General features: G+C 41.9%; 1 protein-coding gene across 1 annotated transcript in view; it reads left to right on the top strand.

Moving 5' to 3' along the window:
* The first annotated feature begins 539 nt into the window (after window positions 1-539).
* The window catches only part of LOC124165874 (motor neuron and pancreas homeobox protein 1-like), a 171,003-nt gene continuing 146,059 nt past the window's right edge, over window positions 540-25,483 (top strand). The window contains exon 1 of the mRNA XM_046543411.1: window positions 540-3,304. Coding sequence (XP_046399367.1) covers window positions 2,545-3,304 — 760 coding nt within the window. The 5' untranslated portion in view covers window positions 540-2,544. The remainder of the gene's footprint in view (window positions 3,305-25,483) is intronic.

Raw genomic sequence — 25,483 nt, 5'->3', positions numbered from 1 at the left:
GAGAAATTTTAAAGTTTAATCCATTTTACTTAATTGGATTGATATTAATAATATAATAGAATAGTGTAAGGATGAATAAAATATCCCTCAGAAAGCCGTTAAACTCACTATATTGAACCGTTTATCGTAAAATTCCGCAATTTAATAATCTCGCACCTACCGCTGATCCTGGTGGTTATTCCACTCCCCGGTGTTAATTGCACCTTAATTGTCCTTTTGTCCTTAAATTTCCATTGCCAAACCCCCTCCAGTCTTAGTTCCTGGCTGCGCCCCTGTCCTCAGATGTGACTTTGTTGATGAGTGAGCACATGGTTGCTCGCGTGAGTCCCATCGACGCGGCCCCACTCACTAAAACGTCTCGCCCCCTCCCCTTATATCACTGCAACAATGCCCGCCCACCCCCTCCCCCAGGAGGCCACGCCCCCTTCACCCCTCCCTCCCCCCCCCCCTCGCCAATCGCCGCAGATGTGCGCAACACAATCCCCCAGACCTCGCCACTCGCCCGACCGATCGCAAACGGGGAAGAGCGCGTGCTGGCGCGAGGAGCAGACAGACACCCACGGAGACACGTGCAGCGAGCACACTGTCCGTCCTCTGCGATAGAGACAGATAGGGGCGAGGGAAGTGGAAGGGGGTGCTCACCACCGTGAAGAGGCACCGTCAAATGGCATTTCCAGGAAAAAGAGAATTCGACGTCATCTAACTGGAATTATCCAGTGGATGTGAAGTGAGCAGGCACTGCATAAAGTACACCTCCACCAACGCTATCAATCTACGAGTTTGCCCTAAAAGTTCCTCCATAGTTAGTGGTGTAGTCGCTGCTACAGTCGAAAACACTGTGGCCGGATAGCGCAGTGCAATAGAGGTGTTGTCGCTTAAAACCACCGAAAACGAGTGCCTTCCCAGTGCTAGTACAGTTCGCCACCTCATGGAGACAAGCAGTGTGTCAAGTGTGGACTGAAATACTATTATTAATCCTATTTAACCTGAAAGTTTCGCCAAAGTGTGTGTTAAAGTCGTCTGCAGACACAGACTGTGACCACGCGCGACAAACAGTGCGATTACGGTGGTGCTGTTGTTGCTAAAAAAACACCGGGTCTGGTGCAAAAATATTCTCAGGCACAGAGAACAAGGGCACTGCATAATGTGCAGACAGAGCAACGTCTATTGATTTAACAATTCTACTTGCTCCGAACATTCCGCCAAAGTGAGTGGTCTGCTTCAGGTTTGGACACTTACACTTTGGAAGAGCGCCAAGTGTGCGAAAGAACGGGCTCAAAATTCCCTCCAGCTGTAAATTGCACTTGCAGCGGAAGAACTGCATTCTGAAGAGTTGCAGTGTGCAAAGACATAAAAGACAGACTGAATGCTCAAGTGTGTTTGTTAATCATCATTCGACATAAATCTAAGTGAGGGCGGGAGTCCAATTGCCAGGCGATCTGTGTGTGGTAGAGCAATCATTTTAAAACCAAAAAAGTCGACTGCGTTGTTCGAAAGCGATCTTTCGCCAAATCTGTCTTCTACCGTTTGGACTAAAAGGCACTGAGCTAATTCTTCATTTATTTGCTGGGATGTTGCGTGTTTAACTAATGAACTAATGAAAGTGTAGAAAAACATGTCAACTTTGCCTTTCTGTGTCATGCATTGCCTTATGAAATAAAAATGTGACGGTGAACTCACGGAAGATTTTTAGCTGGAAGATTTTTTAAGTGTCATGCGGTTGATCCACAGTTGTGAGTTTTCCCAAAAATAGTAACATTATACTCAAGAGGATAGCTGTGGACGGATCGGAAAGTTGCCGCGAGAACTAAGCGAGTGAAGGAAGAAGTTACGCTGCAGACCTTCGGCTGAAAAGGGTTTTAGTTCGATTGCAGTTTCCATTTCACTTCCGTCTCCTAAAGAACAGTTTCGCTCACGAGGAACGCCGTGTACACTTAATGATGAACAAACTGAACTGGCGAGGGTATCGTAGGCTATAATCGGACGCATAGATAACTTCACAAGAGAGCTATATTTACGAACCTGTAGGTTTTCAAAGGGAACGGAGTATTTTCCAGAGGACTTCCGTGGAATTGCCGAAGAACTGAGGGCTTCCATGTTGATAATCGCTGTGGGTGTCCATCGATGCATTGAGGACTGCAGAAGGTTTCATGAGATCCGACCAAGTGCTGGGCAAAATTGAGTCCTTTTTCGAACGTTTTCTATGTGAATAAATAGGTTTCATAGGACTACTAACTCATTTACGAAGGATTTGTGGTCGATTTGTAATGAACTGAGGCCTTCGTTCGCGGTAACCGCTGTGGATGTCTAGAGCTGTATTGAGGAATGTAGAAAGTTTTCTGGAATGTTATGAATTGCATTACGAGCTTGGCATAACTCTCGAGTGTTTTATGGTATCGATAAGGTTTTCAGAGACGACCAACTCATTTTGAAAGGACTTCAGCAGACTTTTTACGATGAACTGAGGGTTAAACAAGTCGTCTCGTGAACTGTACGTGGGTTACAAGAACAACTTGATCGCGTTCGTTGCGAGTGCCGTTGGGGATGACGAGCGAACGTCGGAAATCGTTCTGCATCGAGGCCCTGCTGGCCCGCAGGGACCAAGAGGAGGACCCTTTGCGAGGGCCCGAGGCGAAGGACCGCTCGGAGGAGGAGCCAGACCCAGACGAGGACCGGGAGGCCCCCGACAGCGCGGGCGGCGATTCGCGGCTGTTCGTGGACGACGACGAGGATGAGGAGGAGGAGGTGGGGCGGAGCAGGGCGGTGGTGGCGCTGCCCCCGCCGCCCCCCCTGCCCCCCATCTCCCTGTCGGCGTCGCCCATGGTCCCGCGCCCCGGTTTCCTCGGCAACTCCGCGAGCGGTGTCCCATTGTTCGCCCACCACCCGGCCGCCCTCTACGCCGCCTTCCACGTTCAGCACCAGGCACCCGGCCAGGGCGGATCGGCCTTCCACCCCCTCGAGCACCACAAACTGGTGTCCCCGAGCAACGCGGCGGCCTCCTCGTCTTCCAGCAGCACCAACAACAACAACAACAGCAGCAGCACCGCGTCCCCGCACCGCTCGTCTGCCTCGTCGTCTTCGGCGTCGTCGTCGCCCCCGGCACCCGGCTCGCCTTCCGCATCGCCGCTGGCGCACCACGCCGCTCCCCTGGGGCACCTCGCCGCTCCCCCGCACCACCACCACCAGCACCATCCGCCGCACCCCCACCCCACCCATCATCACCACCAGCACCACCTGCAGCAGATGCAACTGGAGTGGCTCGCCAGGGCGGGAATGCTCTACCCAAGAATCCCCGATTTCGCCGGTCAGTAAACATTCAAACCACTCTTCCTAACAGTCACATATTTTAGCAACGGCCAACATGCAATATATAGCAAATGTTTGTACTATATGTTATCCCTTTTAATGCAACCGGAACAGCCATAAAGTCTGATCAGGTTAAGCTTATTCTGAAGCTGTCTCTCTCTAATCATGCGATCGTCGTGTCCTCCATCCGTTGACACCTTCGCATTCTTTTACCTCTTCCTAAATGTCCTATCTTCCTTCGCCTTTTTTTTTACTAATTCTCTTCTGGTCTCACGAAACGAAGAACATGACCTCATTTTTACCTTCATATTACGAGAGCAAAGGTACAGTTGAACCAAGTTGACGCTTTTCTAAAATTGTCTCACAGTCAATGTGTTTGAGGTACAAGTGATTCGTTCACTTTTTCACTGACAGTATCTTTTTCCGAAAGCCACGAATTTTGACTAAATTATCTCCTTATGTAGTTATCCTATAAGTGGAGAGATAATGGACGAAGCACTGTGTGGACGAATTCGCCTTGTAGTGCGACTGCCCGCACATTCGCCGGCGAGGAACTCTACAATAAGTATCGGTTCAAATGAAAAAAATGCGACAATACGTCATTTAAAGCTCAAATCAAGCAAAAAATGTTTGAAAAGTATGCTAGAATTTAAAATTTTGAAAACTTGATTACAGTTCGCCTGGAAAAATGTACTTAGTTCAGCATTGGAACTATGCAAAACGTTTTTAAACGTCCTGCGGCTTGTTTATTCTTTCGATGTACCAAAGTTTTGCGTCAAAAATGTCAGCATTATTACCATCCATGTAAATATTACGCAATCTCAGCACATTTATCCGTCCCTTATATGACGAGAAGAGAGGCACAACTAAAACTTGTAAAAACGACGGGTGGTCTGTGTCCCATGGCCTCCGAGATCAGATGATCTCAACCCTCTCTTTCTGCTTACTGTAGGACGACATGAAACAGTCCATTATGTCGGGCTTGATTGGAGTCACAAATGCATATAATCCACACTGCTGCAGTTTGGAAGGAGGCGTGGCGCTGTTGACGGTGTGGTCCTATCGCTTCACCGCAGAAGTACGTAGGGCGTGATATGGAAGGCGGATACATATTTGGAGAACTTGATGTGACTTATTAAAAAATGATCAACTCATTTCAATGTGATGCATTTCCTCCATTGTCCGTGTTTTTCTTCCGCACCACGTGTATTCAACAAGAACCCCGCTGCGGGAAATATAACTCTTCACGGAATATCGATTAGTTATTACGAATACATTTTGTTTGCGAACATGCACCTGGCAACTATTTCTATTGTTTATTCCTCCCCATCGAAAGAGCTTAGCTACAACAGAACCAAGTTAACATAATCCAAAAATTGTTCTTCAGCTTTCGCCGCTTCCTCAATTTTACTTTTTCCCTTTTTTTATCTTTTGCCAGCAAATACGCCTTTCGGCTACATTCAAACGAATTTCCCTGCCTCCTGAAATTAGCCTCGTGAAAACATGGATAATCATATTGACGAATTCTCTATCCACGAATCTCCGATTTCGCCGCTGTGTACATTTCAGTCTATCTGTTGATGTGCCCCTCCTTTACATGAAGAGAACAACAGCTGCATGTGTACCAGGTATAAGCACGCTATTATATAACCGTCTAACTAATTAAGCATTAGTTGTATCCTCAATTAGTTTAAATTTGCGCATGATTCATATGTTTACAAACAATAAATGTTATGGCAATAGTTTTTCCAGTTTTAATGTTTGAATTTCCCGTGCAAGATGGATTACATGCTGGCCATTTTCCTCCTTGATAATGCGAGAGCATTAATCGAACTGATCCATACTTACGATAACCTAAATTTGCCTCAATTCATTGTTTTATCTGTTGCTAACACATAAATATTTCGTCCAAATTCAATATTTTGTCATTTTGGGTCTCTATTAGCGTATTAAAATGGAGAATCAGTAAAAGAATTGCTGCCAACTATAATCGTAAAACGGTTCAATTGGAATATTGTTCAATTGCCCTGTATATGGTTAATGTTTCGTTGGGGTCGCTATCCTCTCTTTCCACGACACTACACAGGACTACACCTGTTCCTGGAGCGAGCACTTATTTATTAATTGGTATGGGGAGACCTCGTTGGCTCATTTACTCGCATTTGTTTTTGTGATTTTTGCGTTTTTTCTCTAGTATTTTTGAAAAAAAAATAAGCATGGAAAAACACAGAGCAATTCGTTTTCTGACTTGTGGAGTGTTAAATTTGTTTCATTTATCAAGTCATTTCATTCTCATTCATTTATTCTCATTCTCATTCATTCAATTTCACTTATCATCAGCAGCAGCGAAAATATATTATTAGTAAGCTCAATCCAAGTACGTGCCCTGATTGGAGCAAATTTACGCATCGCCTTGGGCTTCTTAAAAATATAGGTTGTTTGGGACATGAAATATGGGCAGAGTCGAGTAAATCAGTTGTAAACAATGAAACTGTCATTAAATAGCCAGATAATTGGAAATGAAAGATAATTTGAAAGAAAACGTTACATTTTTCTGCGAAATAGTTGCCAAATATAATATTCGAAGCAATTTTATTCAAGTCCATGAAAAAGAAGTTTTTCATCATTATTTATGCAGTGAAAAATAAAAATATCCTTCTCGAACAGAGCGATTGTGAGTATAGCGCTGTAAATTTTGGACATGGGCTCGGAGGAAGTTGCATTAAATTAGTTTGACTTGCAATGCGCACCACGTCATGATTTTGTTTCAATGCGAATGCAATATGATATCACGCCAATGTCTCCTCTTCTCTCTCTTCATTTATCCCTTATGTTGAGAGCCGAACCGGAGACGCATTTCTTGTGTTATCTGGACGATTCGTACGTTTCCTCAATTATTGTACGAGCGAACTAACAAACTTCCAACTATGAAGTTATTACAAATTGTCAATCTCTTTAAATGACATGACTCATTGTTTCATGAGATGTAGAGTGATTTCCGGAACTGTGAAAAATTAAGGAACTAGCTTCAGCGAACTATTTATAATAATTCGCGTTCAATTTGATTCCGTCGAGCCCCGAATGACTCACCCCAAACTGCCATCACGCATTGGCGCGCATTTGTTTGCGTTGTCATTTGAGGGTGAACCGGAAACTTAAATGTGAAATAATGCCAACCTCCCGCGTTCAAGGCTGTAAAATTCACAATTCACCCTTGCAAAAAATTCTCATGGACAGGGACTCGAACCAAGAACCTTTGGTTTTTCGGGCCTCATCGCAGACCATTACGGAAAGCCAAGAGTCCGTGGTTCGAGTCCCAGTCATGGGGAATTTTTCCCATGGCTATAGTCGCTAATTAAGCAGCAAGGCAGAATTATAGCACATTGTTTGCGGGAGGGCTTTGGCGCTGGGACGTGCTTGACAAGTGGTGGTATTGGCCTCATTGAAGTCCACATTCGATGCGTTGACACCTTGGATGGACTCCAACGTCCCCGCATCTAACACCACCAACCTCGCGTCAAATTGCCATGGAAATGAGGAATATGGATGGTGTGCGCTGTGGCCAGGAGCGCCTAAGGTCCGCGGATCGACTCCCGGTCAGGAGAATTTAACCCACTGCGGAAATTGAAGTATATGCCTAAAGGGCATAGTCGGATAAGAGGGTGGAAAGTCTCCCCTCCGGGATTTTTCCCGTACTTGGGGTATGCGATTTGGGATCAAATTGGACAAACCTCCCCACAATTTCAGCCCACTAGAGGCCCACCAGGGCCGGCTAGATCGAAAATACGATTTTCACTCTTTTTTTAATATCTCGGTCAAGTAGGCATGTTTTTTAATGCGGTTTGCGGCTTTCAAAACTTTATTTAATAGAGCGGATTTCCAATTGTTTTCAAAAACTTTAAGCAGGACAAGAAGATATGGCGTTGATTTGAAAATTTCTAACGCATGTTTTTATAAAATATGTTTGGGAGGGCCAAAAAGAAAAAACGTTTTCTGGAGGTGTTTTTTAACACCTTTCGGCTGGATATTGAAAAAATAATTTTTAGGCGGTGGAACATCACAAAAAAATGCGATTAAAAATATGCGATTTTGGCCATTTGGCTCTATGCTCTGGCCCTCCATAACACCCTTTTTTATTTATTGTAGTATTCTACCGATTAAGGCATCCACCACAGGGACAGAATTGTTTGTATACTGGTGCCGAAAATGGCTTCAGGGCCTCCAAAAACTGCCTGAATATAAGAATATAGATTAACAAAATGAGCTCGATTTGAGTTTTCCCCGCGTTGTATCTACGCACAAGTGTTGTTTCATTTGTGGATATACCGCTACAAATTATCTCCATCCTCGAAAGAGGCTATTCGGGCTTCCAGCCGGGTGGTCTCCCTCCATTCTGAGCCCACCCGGATGGAAGCCCGAATAGCCTTTTTCGAATATATTCGCCGGGAAAGCATCAGATTCTATCTCCATCCTGTTACCGTAGAAGCTAGATTGCAGGTGAGAGAAGGTTGACCATTCCTTTCAGAAATCACAAATCGACAATCAATATTTTTATATAACTAATCCAAACTAGTGTTGCCGCGAGACGAGACTTGAGCGAGTCTCGTCTCAGTCTCGTTTTCCGCACTCGGGTATCGTCTCGAGTCTCGCCTCGTGATCACCAGTCTCGTCTCGGTTTCGAGTCTCGGACTTTTCTCTGAGTTTCCCCCAGAATATATTTTGCACCATAAAAAGCCGTTTCCATTGCGTACTTAATCACTGGATCGGTACACTCAAAATAGGAAAGCCATAAATATAAATTTGAAATATTTTGATCGAATGATTTTTCTCTATCTCAGTAATTTTTTTCTAGTCCTCAAAGAGATTTTTCCAAGGGGTTTCTGGCCCCACTAAAAAAGTAAACAGCATGCTTCTGGAATAAGGTTACCTGCCGCCAACATGTATTTCCACAAATAATATAATGAACGGAGTTAGAATGAGTGGCTGATGAATAAATGCCGGTAATAGGATCCATAATGGAATTTTTAATTAAATGGACTTTTGGTCAGCAAAATAAAAGCAAATGAAAGGAATTAACGTCAAGGGAAAGCCAAAAGTAGTTATCCTTTTTTATTGTAACATTCTCAACGCCATTTAGCGACATTATGCTAAATACCCTCACTAACCTCGTAATATATATCATGCAGGAAGAGGTTCGTAGTTATTTCAGTTATCATTCGTCTTTCCCCCGAGTCGATGTGCTCTTTGACATTCGAAATTGCGCCATCATTTTCTCCTAGCGTGCAAAGTACAAGCAGGATTGCAAGTGCCGCTGGGTGATACTTAACACATATGCAAGTATAATCTAAGATATTTTTGTCGTACTTAGAAGTAAGCACTGACAATTGCCACTTTAGAAAAAAGTCAATTTTTGCTGAATATATTTTCCAAGGTTATCATCGAAAGAAACAAGGAAAAGTAGCGTTTAAACCTCTGAAGCGCGGCAAGCAGTTAATTAAATCCCATCCCGGCGGCCGGATAAAATTTAAATAATTACAACAACTTTTTGGCATGGTCTCTTTCAATAATTTATAACTTTAATGATGTACGATCAGTATCGTTGAAAATTTTTGTAAACTTGCGTAAAATAACGTGGTACAATATGATAATTCTTCAAACGATTTGAATAAATATTTATTTTTTTATATATTTCGTTCTCTGAACACAAAGGAACACAAGACGAGACGAGAAAATCTCGAGTCTCGCGGCAACTCTAATCCTTACCACAAGGGTAGATACGGCCTGAGAGGTATGGGATGTAGACTCATAGGAGAGTAATTTGTTTTGGCAGCGTGTGATTATGGGTAAACTCTTCTGGGCGTTCACACATTATTCGCCGGGGAAGTATCAAATCATATTTCAGTGCATGAATAGTTGGGGCAACAGGATCGTATTCCCAAACGCATTTACAATGTGCGCTTTTCGAATCCTTCAACATTTATTGGCCATACATATATTTTGTGTCGATACGATCACGACGGGTCGACCTCCCGTCTCAGCACTTACGACGCCAAGATTGGAACATCTCCTTACCTTACTTCCCCGAAACGCCGTGCAGGAAAAATATCCCATTGGGGATCGGTTTTGAGATATGAAATGAAAGGTAACGTGATTTTTAATCACTTTATAATCAAGGGCGCTACTCAATACATATATCGCGTGCTAGCATCAGTCGGAAAGAACAAGGACGTTCCATTGTCTCAGAGGGGTGTGATCCTCGAACAAGGGGCGGGCGGTGCAAAAACTACACCGGGTAGGAATGATAAATAGCAAAACGAGAAGCTTCGGGAAACTTAAGAATGATCGGTTGATCTAATTTCGAAAAGCAATTGGCACTAATTACTCTTAAAACACATTGAACACGTGAAAAATACAATGATACACCTTTAAGTTGATTGCGATATAAAACACAAAAAAACAATAGATAGCATAGAAAAATACTTAACCTAAGGGAACTAAGAACTAATGAGAGATGAATGACCATGAATGGAATGAAAATTAAATGAAAAATAGGTCCCAGGTGACGCTTAAACATATATAAAATGAAACAGTCATTCCCAGGCGAACGCAACGTAACTTGTGCGCGGAGGAGCCGGCCAGCTTTTAGACGACGACTGTGGAGAGAATGGGATTTTCATCGAAAGGTTTGGAGGAGTCCGGTGGCTGCAGTGCAGTCGGGAATTCTGTCGACGCTGTTCCTGTCCGCTGATGTAAGTCCCGACGTTGCTGGGCGACTTACGTGCCAGGAATCGGCATTTTCCACGCCGATTGACTTTTCAACGGGACAGTCTCATCATCTTCGGTTCGCTGACGACGAGACATTCGTCGTATTCACCCAGCCTGCACCGCTACACTTAGCATCATTTTCCCGTCATTTCCTCCCAAAAAGCAGTATTTCCTCAGTGCAAGACGGAAATCTCAAAGATTCCATCAACATAATCGCGTTCTGCCTTTCCTAAAAGTGATTGATTAGGTGTCCAGTGAACTTAAGTTATTCACGCTTTGAGTCTAACGCAGTTAATTAATTCATTCCGCCAATCAAATGGTTAAATAAGTGGTATGATATGAAACCATTGCGTTCATTCTAGTAGAGAAAATCTCGGACTGGTTAAAGTGCAGTCGTAAATCACTTCTCGAATCGGGCACGTAATCATCGTGTATCATAATTTCCCGTCCAATATATTCGCAGCTATGAGTGGGCGTGACCCTGTAACCGTTGTGTGCAATTACCTTTGATTACTTGATTTTCGCAGATTCATTTTATACTCGTTTTTATTTTTCATTTATGTTTCATAACATTTTTGTTCATTCATCCCTTTTTGCCCACATTTATACCTGTTTTAAGTTACTACTCAAAGAAGGCATTGCAATATTTCCACTGAGTTGATTTTCACGCGACGCGTTCCATTGTTGCTACAAAATTTATAAATATTTCAGGGGAAATATTGCAATGTTTTGTTTTTAAATTAATGTTGATAAATTCCGCCACATTATGCTACACATTTCATACCTTGGCTGGGCAGGCATAAGAAACGAATTATTGACAATTTTCGAAAAATCTGTGCGGAAGTCGATGTCGACATTCGAAGTAGAAGTTTACGCCTGCCAGCCCTTGTTAATTTCATGCAAAATACAGCCATGGCTTTTTGATAAGGGGTGAAAGCATTGAAGAAGAATGAGCAAAAAAGCGAGGAAAATAATAGGATAAGCTGCTTCTTGTGCATTTATGCATTATTACAACAGATTTTTGATCATATTCAAATGTTGAAGTATTCCACGGGTTAAGGCAGGCTCATGTAGAGTGTTTTGCGAGATAGTCCAGCCTGCTATGAACATCTCTCTCTTTAGTTAAGAATAAGGCGTACTCCCTTTCATTCTACATCTATACATCCTATTCTCTTCCTTCCTCTCCCTCGTTTACCCAACATTCTACCATCCAACAATATTTTCAACATCCCCTCCCCGCTAAGTACTCGCTCCATCCATACCTTCTGTCTCCTCCGTATCTCATCTAAAAGCTGCCGCTCCTCACCCACCATGTCCGGCACATGTTCACCTTCTCTACAGCCACATCTCCAACGCCTCCAGTCTCTCATCCTTTCTAAAAGTCCGCGCCGTAAAGCGCTACCTTCCAGGTCAGACTCAGACAAATAGTCTTTTCATCAAATTCTTATATAGCGATTCTCTAATGAGCTGTATCCAACTCATGAATTCCTCTTTTCCTGAGGAATTATTATTACTTCATGTGATATCATTTTTCATCTAATATGATGCCCAATTCGTTGAAATATTTGAGGCATAAAAACTTTAAATTTAAAATTTTAATACCCTACATATTTCGTACCCACAAAGACCAACCGATTCAACTCTGCTTAACAATGGACACGTCCACAAAAACGGCAATAAATGTTTGAAGCACTTGAACTATTTGATGTATCGAATATTTATAAACTCCGCTTTGACAAATTACTCCAATATAATGAAGGATTCGGTGCTTTCCGGCGAATCTTGTTGATGAAGTCTTATCTGGAAATGATCTGATTTCTCGATAAGACTTCACCCCCATGTACATTCCCATTCGTAATGACAGTTTAAAAATCGAATTTCGGACAAAGCGCTGAAGCGAAGAAAAGAAGGACTCCTGGTGATAGAGGGAGATTATTTCTTCTTCGTAATCTATCTTTCTCTATCAGTTTGGATCACTCCATCTCGCATGAATCATGGGTTTTCATTTTCTTAAATGCTTTCTTTGCAAAATCCATCCCTGATGTCATCACTGCAGAGCTGCTAAATCATTTTCGTTTCACTTGCTACAGTTTGTGAGCGTGTGCTTTGATGAAGCGGCTAGCTTTCTCAGACTTTCAGAGCTGCATGACTTGGGTCTTCTTATGATTAATCTCACCTACATGTACATTATACACTGCCAGCCACCATGGGACGTTTGGCGGCAGGCAAGTGCTCACCAGCTTGCATCATGGAACACTTCACGGAATACAAAACAAATGCATTTCATTGAGCGTGCACCCACAAACTCGCGGTTTGAGATCCACCAGGCATGCATCGAAGATATCGATGCATCACGCAAGAACAACTGAACTAATACAACTCCAACATTTTCTCTATCTCCGCTCTCGAACATAAGTAGGTGAGATGTTTAAGACATTTTGAGAGAGGATAATTATTACTGTGGTAACGATCACACGGATAAGGTTTGGGGTATAAACTGTAGAACCAACAAAGTTTTTGGCGTATTCATTGCCCTGTTCATGAGGCATATTAATCTCCGTGGTTTATTCATTGTCCTATTTACCAACTGCACCCTATCGCATCCACTCAATATATGGCCAATGAATCTCCCGAATACCTCCGTCATTCATACATCGACACGCAATTATGTCCAAGTATATATCACTGGCTTTGATTCCACAGTACCCAGCTGATTAAAGCCACGAAATTATGCTCGTGCCTCCTTGACATTTAAGTTAGAAAGCGCGGGCATCAGCGGAGTCTAGCGTCTTTGTATTAAACCCATGGATTTTCTGGTGGCTACCCTCTCCTGTGTAGTTACACAAGGAAGATACACATTATGCGTCTAATCCATCGTTTTAAAGGTATTCTACAAGGGTATAAGGTGGAATTACATGGAGCATCTTCATGAGTTATCCCAGCCAGCCTCCCCTTCCTTCAAGCACTTTCCTCTTCAATTCACAATAAGGCCTACTCTCTTTCAATCTACCTAAAAATCCTATTATTTTCCTTCCCATCCCTCGTTTCCCTAACATTCTACCCTCTAACACCGTTTTCCACATCCCCTCCTCCGCTAAGAACTCGCTCCATCCATACCTTCTGTATCCTCCGTATCTCATCTAAAACCTGCCTCTCCTCACCCACCATGTCCAGCACTTCGTCGTTCCTCCTCCTCTCCGTCCCCTTCACCTTCTCCATTCTTCTCCACGCCCACATCGATGCCTTCGGTCTTTTCTTGTCCTCCTTCCTTAGTGCCTACGTTTCCTCAACGTAAAGAGCTACACTCCAGATCAGACTCTTCACTAACCTTTTCTTTAAACTCTTACTTAACGTTCCTCTCATAAGCTCCTTTCAGTTCATGAACGCCTCCTTTACTAATCGTGCAATTATTTTCCTCATATTTTACGGCTATATTCGCTTTGTGCGTTCGCTGTGTTTGTTGGGTGTTGTTAAAATAGTTGAACATCTATTCAACTGCTCCACTTTGCAATCAAATACTGTAACTTTGATCCACACTTTCATTGCTTGCGCTGCTTTACAAAACAGCGTTTCTTTACTCTTCTTGTGATTAATTCTCATATCATATTCATCGTACTACCGTTTGAATTGCCCTTCTGCCAGTCTGCGCCTGGTATAATTTTAAAATTCGCCTTTATAGCCGTTCCCTTTGTGATCGATTCCTATCATATTTGTTCAGTATTTTCTCATTCAAGAAAAGTAAATATAGACTTAAAACTGATTATCCTGATGCACATCTCTGCCATGTATTTCTCCCGGGGAACCGACGAATAGCTTGCGTTAGGACATGGTATCGAGGACAACGTTCGATAATGTATAATTTTGCGAATTGTGCCCTTAATAATGATGATGCTAATTATAAATTGCAATACATCGACTCATCTGATTGGAGGATGCCATCGTGACGTTGGAAACTCTCGTTCACTATGCACTACAGTAAAATTACGCAGAAAACAAAAGTTAAGCGATGATAACACCTGAAATAATTGATTACCCATCCATCATAAGAAATGATATGAAATTCTCTCATCGACTGCTAGACACTCCAGACATTCTCTTTGGTTCTAACAACATTCTACAGTGGAGAATTGAATGATTATTATCAATCAAAATGGGTCGAGACATGTGGTCAGTTCTGACCTGTGGCACATGTTGGTACTTTGTTGTCTTACTCATCGAAATGTGCAGAAAAGTTTTAGTTGAACATCTTACCAACATTACACGAAACCAATTTATTGAGGTTGAGCGTCAATTCAATCGTCAAATATTTCACAAAATAGAAATGAAATCAAACGAGCGAGAACACCGCTGTATTCCGCCACGATTCCTTGCAAACTCTTCACTGCTATTTGAAAATAATGCGCAATCATTTCCTCTCTAATGAAAAAGGAAGCCATCGCAACTGGTGAGAGCGTGCATACATTTCGGTGCCTTTGAGATGGTTTGCAAGTCCATGATTTGAAAATTGATGAAGGGGTGGAAACGCGTGGGTCCCTCCGGTGTAAGTGCTGTAGGAGCCAGAGTGTTGCCTTCCCATTCTGTGGGCCCGGAATCGGATCCCGGCTGCGGTGGAGATTGTTCAGGGTCTGCCCGATCCCAGCTCGAGTGCTTTAAGGAGGACACTTAATAACAGCACTCCGTCCGTCGGATGGGACGTTAAGCAGTGGTCCCCATGGCGCCTTTCGTTAAGAGCTGGCTAATACCGACGCCGGGTTTCTCTCCACCGTTCCTTTCATACCCTTCCCTCACGGCGCAAATCACCTCAGCTGTCGGCCGCCTCCTCCAAGTACCATACCAGCAATAAACGATTTGGGCACTACATTTGAGGAAAATGGATATGGAGCAGCAGACATAAGTAAAAGGATTTTGATAGCCAAGAAGACGTTCATGAACAGGAATGATCTTATGAGAGGATCGTTATTTCGAGTTTAAAGTGATTTCGAGTTAGTGAAGAGTCCGACCTGGAGTGTAGGTGCGGAAACGTGGACACTTGGGGATAAGGACGAGAAACGACTGGAGGCCTTTCAGATGTGGGCGTGGAGAAGAGTGGAGAAGGTGAAGTGGATGGAGAGGAGGAGGAACGACGAAGTGCTGGAAATGGTGGGTGAGGAGAGGCAGCTTCTAGATGAGATACGGAGGAGACACAGTGGCGCCGACTCCATGGGGCTTGAGGGGGCCCGAGCCCCCTCAAAGATTCGTTTGGGGGGGCGGAGCCCCCTCAATAATTCAAGAAAATAATTAAGTTATATTATGCTTTGTGAAATCACAAAAAAATATTGTTAATTTTTATTTCCCATGTTTGACGATAGTTACCTTTTAAATAAATTCAACAATGTGTGTTGAAACAAATAATTATAAGGTTAAGCAGGTTAACTGAATCAAGTGGTGTGAATCATGGTAGTGTTTCGGTGCTGCGACACACTTTGGATTTAACCTCTTCCCGGGGAAAGACCTCCGATATGGGCCCCCCCAATATTTTTTATAAGTCGGCGCCCCTGAGGAGACAGAAGGTATGGATGGACGGAGTACTTAGCGGGGATGGGGATGTTGAAAACAGTGTTACAGGGAAGAATGTTAGGGAAACGAGGGAGGAGAAGGAAGAGAATGGGATTTTTAGATAGATTGAAAGGTAGTAGGCCTTATTGTGAATTGAAGAGGAAAGTGCTTGAAGGAAGGGGAGGCTGCCAGATCGCATATTAAGTATTCCATGGAAACCTACCTTAATCGGTAGAATACTTAGCTTAAAGTGGCTCATTAGTAGGTGCCTTTAGTTAAGAATGTTATTTTCGCTGTGTAGCGTTTTTGGACAATAAAGAGAATTAACAACATTAACCGATCAGCCACGCTTTTAGTAATTTTTTGAGAACAATTATACATACCATGCATTGACGTTGGTAGTTTGTTTTAAAACCCAGCGACCGCATTTGCCAAATACTTACTTTTGCCATGGAGGTTAAAATATTTTGGTACAGACAGCCTATTTATTCGACCAAGTTGATTTTCCAATTTATAAAAAATGTCCACACTTTTCTACAATTTTAATTGCTTTTAAGTGCGCAACTCGTTTCACCATGGCAACTGGCGCTGCATTGATTGGAGTTTGAGTTGTTTAGACGCATGTCGTCCTCACAGAGATTCTTTGATCGCCTGAGTGTGTGTGTGTGTGTGTGTTCGAGGTGTGGCATTTACGAGTGCCAATCATCACATCTCTTCCTTCACTCTTTAGTCAGATTATAACCTTCCCGCTGTTAAAAAAATCTCATTTCTTAAGTGTTCCTAAGACGGCTACTAAAATAACAATTGATAACATCTCATAACCTTTTTGCTTTTAAGGTTTTCGCACCGATTAGATACACTATCGCAGACGTAAGCCCGAAAAATGGAATGTAATAGTCCATCTTATAACTTTTTTCAAATAGACAAACGGCGACCAACTATTGACGGTACAAGTGATCACGGAGTAAGTTTTGCAATGTTAAAAATTGATGTAGTGTCAGGTGTAAAACCAAAACGCAATATTTAATTATTTGATAAATGCAACTTCATTAAATTGCTTTCGCACTGACTTCTTGAATACAGTTCTATTTGTATTTTCGATTTCCACGCTTGGTATCTGAGAAAACCCTTTGGCAACAATTCTGCCATTAAATTTGCCTACCTTATCATTTTCATCATATTTAAGCTGAAACGCCCATCTCGTTCTTTTCCATAGCTTCTATACATTCTTTTGCAAACGGGAGATACATGGCTTTTCGCGCAGTCTTTGGTACAATCACGTCACCTTCTTATTCATGAAATAAATTACCTCATGGACTTGGAACGTTTTCTTTCCTCATTCTTTCAGATAATCTTGGTTGTTTTGTGGAGATAACTTCATCTGCCCTAATAATCGTTTCTTTCACCGGTGGAATTTTGTGAAATTCATCATCTATCTCACTGTCCCTCCTTATATTTATGATCTCCATCCTTTTGCACTCCTGCATTAATATCTCCTTCACGGTTACCTTCCTCGCTGTCTTTAAGATTTAATGTTGTCATATCACTATTTCTTGGAACATTGACTTTTATTTGATGCATGGGAATATATTTACATTGAAAACCACATCTATGTTCACCTCTATTTTCTTTGTGGTTAAATTTCACGATCTGAATCCACAAATATTTCATTCTATTCATAGAAGAATGCACTCCCCTGCCTTCTTACATCCATGTATTTTTGTCCATGCTTGACATCCAATCACCTCGAATTTATTCAATTCTTCCCGTGTGATTTTAATTCCTCTCCAAAGTTGTTGAGGTATCTGGTAATTGTTGATGTTTATGGGCAATAATTTCTGATTGAGCGAGCTGAAATCAGAGCCCAGAAATGTTGAGAGACTCCAGTTTCTATTATCATTAACCTCACCATATCATCAAGGTGTCATCTAATTGGCTCACTCGGCGTTGCGATAGTGATAGTAAGTACATGGTTGGGAAGACTGTGGTAATGGTGATCATGTAAGGGGAAATTAATATAGACCTTCACTTCGTTTTAAATTTGGAACGCAATCATGTGAAATCGCTTACATATAGTATATTTTACCTAATGCAGACCTTAGTTGAACCCTAATTGACCTTAGCTATTGATAAAATTAACAAAATTGCAAAATCAGCCTTGACCGGCACTACCCCTGCCCTGGGGTAATGGCAGTCGGTAATGTCATATTCTACTGAATGGTTGTAAAATAAGAAACATGACGACTTTCCATGACGTAGGCTCGTTAAACTGAAATATTTATGTTTATTTTATTAAACAATTCCGCATTTAAGAAATCCCAAAAGGTTATTGAACGTATGGACATAATATGAAGTCAATGATTAAAAAATATCTTTCCATGGTAAAAAAAGGTCTAGAAAATTTAAGGGCTCTGCCTACAAAATGCTTACAAAAGTCTATGAGCTCATGGAAGCTGAAGTTAATTTTACCTTCCAGAGCACATTTGTCATAAATACCCTTCAGGAGTGTCCCATCCAGAAAATTCTCGATACGCCCCTAATGCACAAGAAGTGCACCTATACCACATTTCTCCATCTTTTCCGGTGTCTTCGCAATAAAAAGAGCTACCTTTCTACCCATTTCCGTTAAAAGTGACTCACTTTCTAATTCGTCTTCGAAAATCTTTTTCACATCAATAGATGTGTCTTGAGTCAGTTTCAAAGATTTTCCTGCTCATTTTCTTTTGCTTCTCTTCTGGCGTTTTTCTTTCTGCAATAGCAGCCGTTTTCTAACGATTGAAGATCTCTACCACATGGTGCTAGCTTTATATGTTTTCCTTACGTATTTTCTGAAGCACAGAATAAGAAATAAGTATATTAGTACTAATGGGGTAATGCCGTTCAGTTGCCAAAGTTACTGCCATTACCCAAACCACATGTTTTCATTCAGTGGCTAAAAAAATTAATATCAGTGCTTAAAACCTTAATAAAATGCTGCGTCATAGTACAATATGGCTCACCTTGTTCTTGCGAGATAAGTCTCGTCCCATGAAAAGTATACAGTAAGAAGTGATAGTGAATTAATCTACTGCCTTTCTTGTGGGGCGAAACGTCAAAACAGTCTTTCTTATACAATAGGAAATTTACGATTGGCAAGACGGCGAAAACTCCAGGATATTAACTGTCGTGAGTTTGCAGCACCAATCAGTTTGAGTCTGTGTTATCCACTTCATGAGAAATCATAGTGTCCGCAATTCCCCAGTCTCCACTACTATTGATAACCAGTGCTTAGTGCCCTTCTGCGTCAAGAAATTCTCTGGCATCCATGAAGTATCAAACCCTCGCTTTGAATTCCTTAAAATTTTCGCAAGGTTCATTCTTGTGTCCATTGATTATGGCCCCCCCACCTAATGATGCTGATTCAATGTGCACCTCTGCATCCGAATACACCAACTACAAAGAACGTGTGTTTTTTATTTACATCTTAACTTAAACTTCTTTCTTTTATTTTCTCTTTATTCTCAAAATTCACGTTGCTTATTAGAATTTCTTATTTCTTCCCAATTAATGTCTTTAATCCTTTTCCAGCACGGACAAAAAGATTTGATTGAAACTAACAAACCGGTGTGATTGGGTATTTTTGTAAAATATACTGAAACTTTGATGTAAATTATTGAGCACTTGATTTATTTTATGAAACGCTCTTGGTATATGTCATGGAACATTTTGATATTTCATATTTTGGTCCATTTTACGAAAGAGTCCGATAAAAATAACTGAATTAATTCATTACGATTCAGGGTTTGGTAACTTTCATCGAAGTTATGGTTAATTTTACAAAGGTTTTTGCTTGTTTGGTAACAATTATCAAACTCTATACTGTTAACCAAATTTGGTTTGATAAAATTTACTAATCGTGTTTCATAATCTATCGAACGGTCTGTCGTTCCTGTATTGTTTATACCAATACACGAAAACACAATTGCAGTTGAAAGTTTCTTAAACAGGCCTTACTTAAAAGAGCGGTTGGTAGAAATAATTTATTATCATTATTTGTGATGGCGATAACTTTTTAATTTTCTTTACCTTCATATTTCTATTTATTTATGCTTTCAAGTGTATAAAGTTATCCGTAAGCTGGTGCATCAAAGATAATGAATGCTAGGATACGTAGGGTAAGTGCAATTATGGGCGTTTAATTTTCAACTTTTTGCATTACGGAGATTAATTCAGTGACTAAGTTATTTAGCGCAGTTATTTTTCAAAACGTCGTGTTTTACGAGGACTCGGGCGATTCTCTCCGAAGTTTCTGCGACGTATGGCAAGAGAGCATGTGCATATGCCTTTTACTGGTGATTCTCGTCCTCCTTTCGCCCGGGTCTTCGCTTCGCCATGGCAACTCGAAGCGAAACAAACAATTTTCACCACGATTATTCTCGTTCTTTTCGCCCCGTCTATCGCTTCAGTTCGGGTAACTTCGTTCTCTTGGCGAAATACTGTTACGTAAGCAATGACGAATTACCCATAAGTCTATGGGCACGAGATAATTTCAGCGATCAACACACTGCCTCCGCAGTCCGAGACAATTGAAGAGCGTGAAGTACGTTGATAAGTTCAAATCACATTTCCAAAATATATTAGCCATGTTTTGCTTATTTCGTGAGACTATCAAATTGATACAGTAGGTATTGCTTTTTCAATATTGCTTATTCATTTGTCGTTTTCAATAGTTGTATATAAAACCGTTCTCTTTGTTTTTCATATTTTTCGTAGATGTAAACGATGAGTCCAAAAGTCACTCCGGTGAAACTTAGGGGTTAATATTTTCAATTTTAACCTAATTCAGGTGGCACAAAATTAGAGAGTTATCTGTTTCTTATGGTTTTATCACGGGAGAATATGATAAGCAGCTTATCGTACACTAATGAAATTATGTAAGGCATAATTCTCTCTCTCTTGCGAGCATAGTTTAGTTGCCATTTCGTGCATAACGCCTAGAATACTCTTACCGCTGCGTTTTTGGCGTGTCTTTATTCATGTTCTATATATTTTGGTTTCCTGTCTGCTGTTGCTGGTCTGTGATCATCTCTTTGTCTTAAGGGTTTCTTGCAATACTTCGCTATGTGAATTTGCCCACCACAGTTATAGCACCTGATATTCCTCCTTCGGTTTCCTCTCAGTTTTTATGTCGTCCTTTTTCGTATTCGTATCCACCCCCGCTTTCGTTCTGCTTATGCTGTTGGTGATTGATACCATCAATAAGGTTAATGAGGACGTATCTGCTATCACATCTTGGTCCAAGCTAAATTTCCTCGTGTTAAACTCCATAAAAACTAAATCCATTATCATTGGCAACAGCAAGGTAGTATCGAATTTAAATTTCACAGAACTGCCAATGATAATGGTCGAGGAAGTAAGTATACCTTTCTCTAACAGGGTAAAAAATTTTGGGCCTACATTAACCATGAATCTTTCTTGGAAAGAACACAACGATGAGGATATCCAACAAAATAAATGCAGTTCTACATCAATTAAAAATCCATAGAAATCTACTGCCACTTCAGCTAAAAAAGAAACTAGTTACCGCACTCATTCTCCCTCACTTTGACGACTGTAGTATTGTGTACAATGACTTAACTGTGGAGTTGAATATTAAATAACAACGTCTGTTGAACTCCTGTGTGAGATTCATATTTAATTTACGGCGAGATGAACACATTACCACTTATTTTAAAATGCTGACCTGGTTTGATCTTAAATCAAGGAGAAAATATAATATGGCTTGTTTTATGTTCAATCTCTTTAAATATGGTAGCCCTCTGTACTTAAGGGATATTTTTCTCCCCAGTTGTAAACACTCTAATGTTGTTACAAGACAAGACCCCTGTTTTTTGTATGCCCCACAGTTCCGCACAGCTACAGTTCAGAAATCATTTACTGTTGTTGTCTCAAAGCTGTGGAACGATTTGCCGAAGTAGGAAAAAGACAGTGCATTACATGATATATTTAAGAAAAGGATTGTCACCCACCTACTTTCTTGTTACCCATGAACACTGATCAGGTAATTTAATAATAATTTATCTGCTCATTGATGTGATTAATACCTGTTGTTGTGTTAGAAGTAGTAATCAAATTCTTGTTTCATTTGTTAAGCTAAATTTCCTTTTTTAAGGTTGTGTTATTTATTTCTTGGTATGTTTAATGTTCGTTTTTCTGTTAGAAAAAGAAATTATTCTTTTCCTGTTTTACTATGTTAATTCCAGTTTACCATGTTAATTGTACTGCTCACCAGTTTAACAATTTCTATGTTCCAAAGGAGCTAAAACTCCTAGAGCAATGAGTTATTTATTATTATTGTTCCATACATTAACGGCTGAAGCTTTTACCTCATCTTCGTGTCTGATGATCCGTTTCTCTTCCAGGAGTAATTTCGTTTATACCTTCTGTGGTGTCAGGTTCTCTTCATCTGTGAGAGGTGGAACGAGTCAGTCGTATGTCTCTAGCGGTAACCCCAGTGAGAAAAACATATCTATTTTTTTGCCAGAAAAAAGTATGTTTCCCTCGGCTGGTTTTCTATTCAAACCTTGAATCTTCGCCATGTATTCATTCCGTCATCGATACGGCGTCCGCTTTCTACGTGTTCACTATACATTCATTAATGCGTGAAGAAGCGTGAAGGTGGCGTATATTTCTTCCGATATTTCCCGGGCTTCTAGTATGCTAGTGCATTCACCGATATCTTCCAGGTGTTCAGTGCTTACATTCAGGATCAAAAAATGCAATGCTTTTCTGTTTAATCTCGACTGTTCTTGGTTTACATCATCTTCGGGAATAGCTATGTCTGTATCCTGGGCCGATTGCCATCCAACAAAGTTTCTCGACGTCTATTGCACTTATTGAGTCAGCTGCCACGTGAAATTATTCTTTCATCCGAGTTTTCCGCCCCTCTCCCCTTTTTCTTCATTTTCGTCTCTACGATATGCCAATTCTTTTTAACTTCTTTTCAAAGCTGCTATGTAGATTATTCCTATTTCCGCGACATTCCTCGTTTATTCTAGTTTCATATTTGGGCCGGTTGGAAATCTCATTTCTTAAGTGCTCCTTTTGCTTCCTTAGATGGCTTCTAAAACAACAATTGAAGACATCAAATGTGCTAATTTCAAATAGACGAACTGCAACCCGTTACAACAGCACGCTCACAAAGGCCTTTGAACCTTTGATCACTCACAACGCGCAAGTACGAATCCCAACTTCTTGAGACCACTGCCACGAATATTTCTCATGCGTGATCTCCACTCAGGTCGGCTCTAAATATGAGGTAGGTATTAATATTAGCCGTAGAAATTATTTACTGAATTAGTATTTGAAATGGTACTGATTTCGTAAGATTTTCATTATCAATTGGGGGAAATGCGTGATATGGGATTGGAATGACACGAGTCTCGTTTTCAGCCTTCAAAGGGATTAATATTCAATTACGGAGAGGGAGGAGATAGGGAAATGCGAGCGGTTGTTATGCGATAAGATGAACTGTGCGATAAATTGAAAACCTTTTCTGATCCACGGGGAATTATGAGACCACAGTCTGATTGCGATTGACGGAAAAAACCAATTCACCGCATATTGAAAGGCTCGAAATACATTCATTTGCTGATTTCTTTCCTTCTCCATGGAGATAGCATCCAGATTGAGATAACGACGATTCGTCCATCAAGCGCTTTTGATGACAGCTTTGACAGCCTCTTGTTAGATTACGCCCACAGATACATGGAAAGAATTTTGCCTTCCGAATCGAATTAAATTGTACTTTAACTTGAACGATAATCTCTCCTAAAGACAACCATATCTAGAGGGCTTTAGTAATACCGCCTCCAAATGTTGTCAGGTGAAGACAGGGGTCCCCATATTCGTATGTGAAAGTATGAAAATACCTTTTCAACGCATTCGCATGGAAAGTCATGAGGATGCACAAGATAAAAATCATTGTAGGGTGAATCAAATTATGTATATGTGTGAGGTAGCTTGTTATTAACAGAGGTAGCAAGGATTATTACAGCACTCGAGTGGTACTCCCTTAACAAAACTCGCACCGTCTCTCTACACACATTCCGTGCGACAGACTCTCTACACACATTCCGCGCGACTGTCTCTCTACACACATTCCGCGCGACAGACTGCGCGTCACCCTCCTTACTGGCTCTACCGTCCGAGTTCCTCGGCGTCCCCCAGAGGGGCAGCACCTGCCGGACCATTTCGAACAGCCCGTTGATGACAGTCGGCCTTTCCTGATTTCAGGGCCGTCCTCGGCCCGCTCTTGCGGCTGGCTGACCTCTTCTTCTACAGCATCGGATTCCTCTTGAATCGGCACGTTGGCTCCCTGGTCTCCGAGGCTGCATGGGGGTGGGTTGTCATCTTCTTCTACAGCATCGGGGTCCTCTTGGATCTGCTCGTGGGCTCCCTGGTCTCCGGGGCTGCATGGGGGTGGGTTGTCATCTTCTTCTACAGCATCGGGGTCGTAGTCTGGTGGGGGTTGGCACCATGGCTTCATTCGATCTGCACAAAAGACCGAATGAAACCTCCTCTGGGTTCTGGCTGCTCCTGGGATGTCTGTCAGCAAATATCTATCCCTGGGGAATACCTTCTCCACCCTGTATGGTCCCTTAAATTTGGGTGCTAGCTTTCGAGACGTTCCCGTCGCCTGGGCTTCTCGCTCGACTAACACTAACTCTCCCCGCACGTATTTTCTTGGCTCCTTGTGAGCTTCGTCAAACCTTTTCTTCTGCCTCTCCTGACATGTTACCATCCTGCCTAAAGCTTCCTTCCTAACCTCCTCTATCACTTCTTTGCTCACTTCATGTTCATCTTCCTGCAATGTCACTACAACTCGGTTCCTTAACGCATTCCGCGGGCGGTACGCGAACAACAGTTCATGTGGACTGACTCCCACCGTCTTGTTCTTCATCGAGTTCATGGCAAATTGAATGTCTTTCAAGCGCCCATCCCAATCACTTCCATCCTCCGTTGAATTCATCGTAGTGATAGCTCGAGTAATTATGGCGTTTGATCTCTCTACTTGTCCATTTGCCCTAGGCGTTGCAGTGGCGTTCTTGATGTGTTTTATCTGATGCCCCTCGCAAAATTCCTCAAATTCTCTCGACGTATATGCCGTTCCTCTATCCGAGATGATACGGTCCGGACAACCAAACAAGCTAACTATCTCACTCAAGGCCTCACAGACTGGTTTTGACCTCGTGTTTTTCACAGCTCGTAGTACTATGAACTTCGTAAAATTGTCTTGGTACGCGAGGACGTATTCACTGCCTCTTTTGCTACGAGGGAACGGTCCTAGGTTATCTATGTTAACGGTATGAAAAGGCGTACCCTCGCGCTTAGTTGGGTACAGTATTCCTTCCCTTTTCCCGCCTGGTCTCTTGTGGTACGCGCATTCGATACAGGCTGCGATATATCTCTTTATCCTTTGTCTCATCCTCGGGAACCAGAAATATCTTCTCAGGTGTTCCAGAGTCTTTTCTTCTCCGTAATGTCCCATGTCATCATGGCTCCCCTTTATGATTCTCCAAATCGCATCTCTTGGGACCACCCAACGACTTCCCCCCTCCACTCTTCGACATATTCGATGGTCTCTTACTACATAATCAGTGTGCACTTGCTTATCCTCGTTTGTCTGTGCTGGCTTTTTCAATGTCGCTTGTATTTCCTGGAGACTCGGATCTTGCAGCTGCATGGTCAACAGCCAATCCTCCTGCTGAATTCTGGTGGTGAATATTTTTGAGTCCACCATCTCAGGTTCTACCGCCTTTTGCATGCTCTCTCTTTTTGCGTAAGGCAGACGATACGGACGTGACGTCACGGGTTTGTCGTCATTCAAGTCAATGCT

This window comes from Ischnura elegans, chromosome 9 (genome assembly GCF_921293095.1).
Source record: "Ischnura elegans chromosome 9, ioIscEleg1.1, whole genome shotgun sequence".
Taxonomy (NCBI): Eukaryota; Metazoa; Arthropoda; class Insecta; order Odonata; family Coenagrionidae; genus Ischnura; species Ischnura elegans.
Note: the sequence above shows the minus strand (reverse complement) of the source record. Positions and strands in the feature narration are given on the sequence as shown.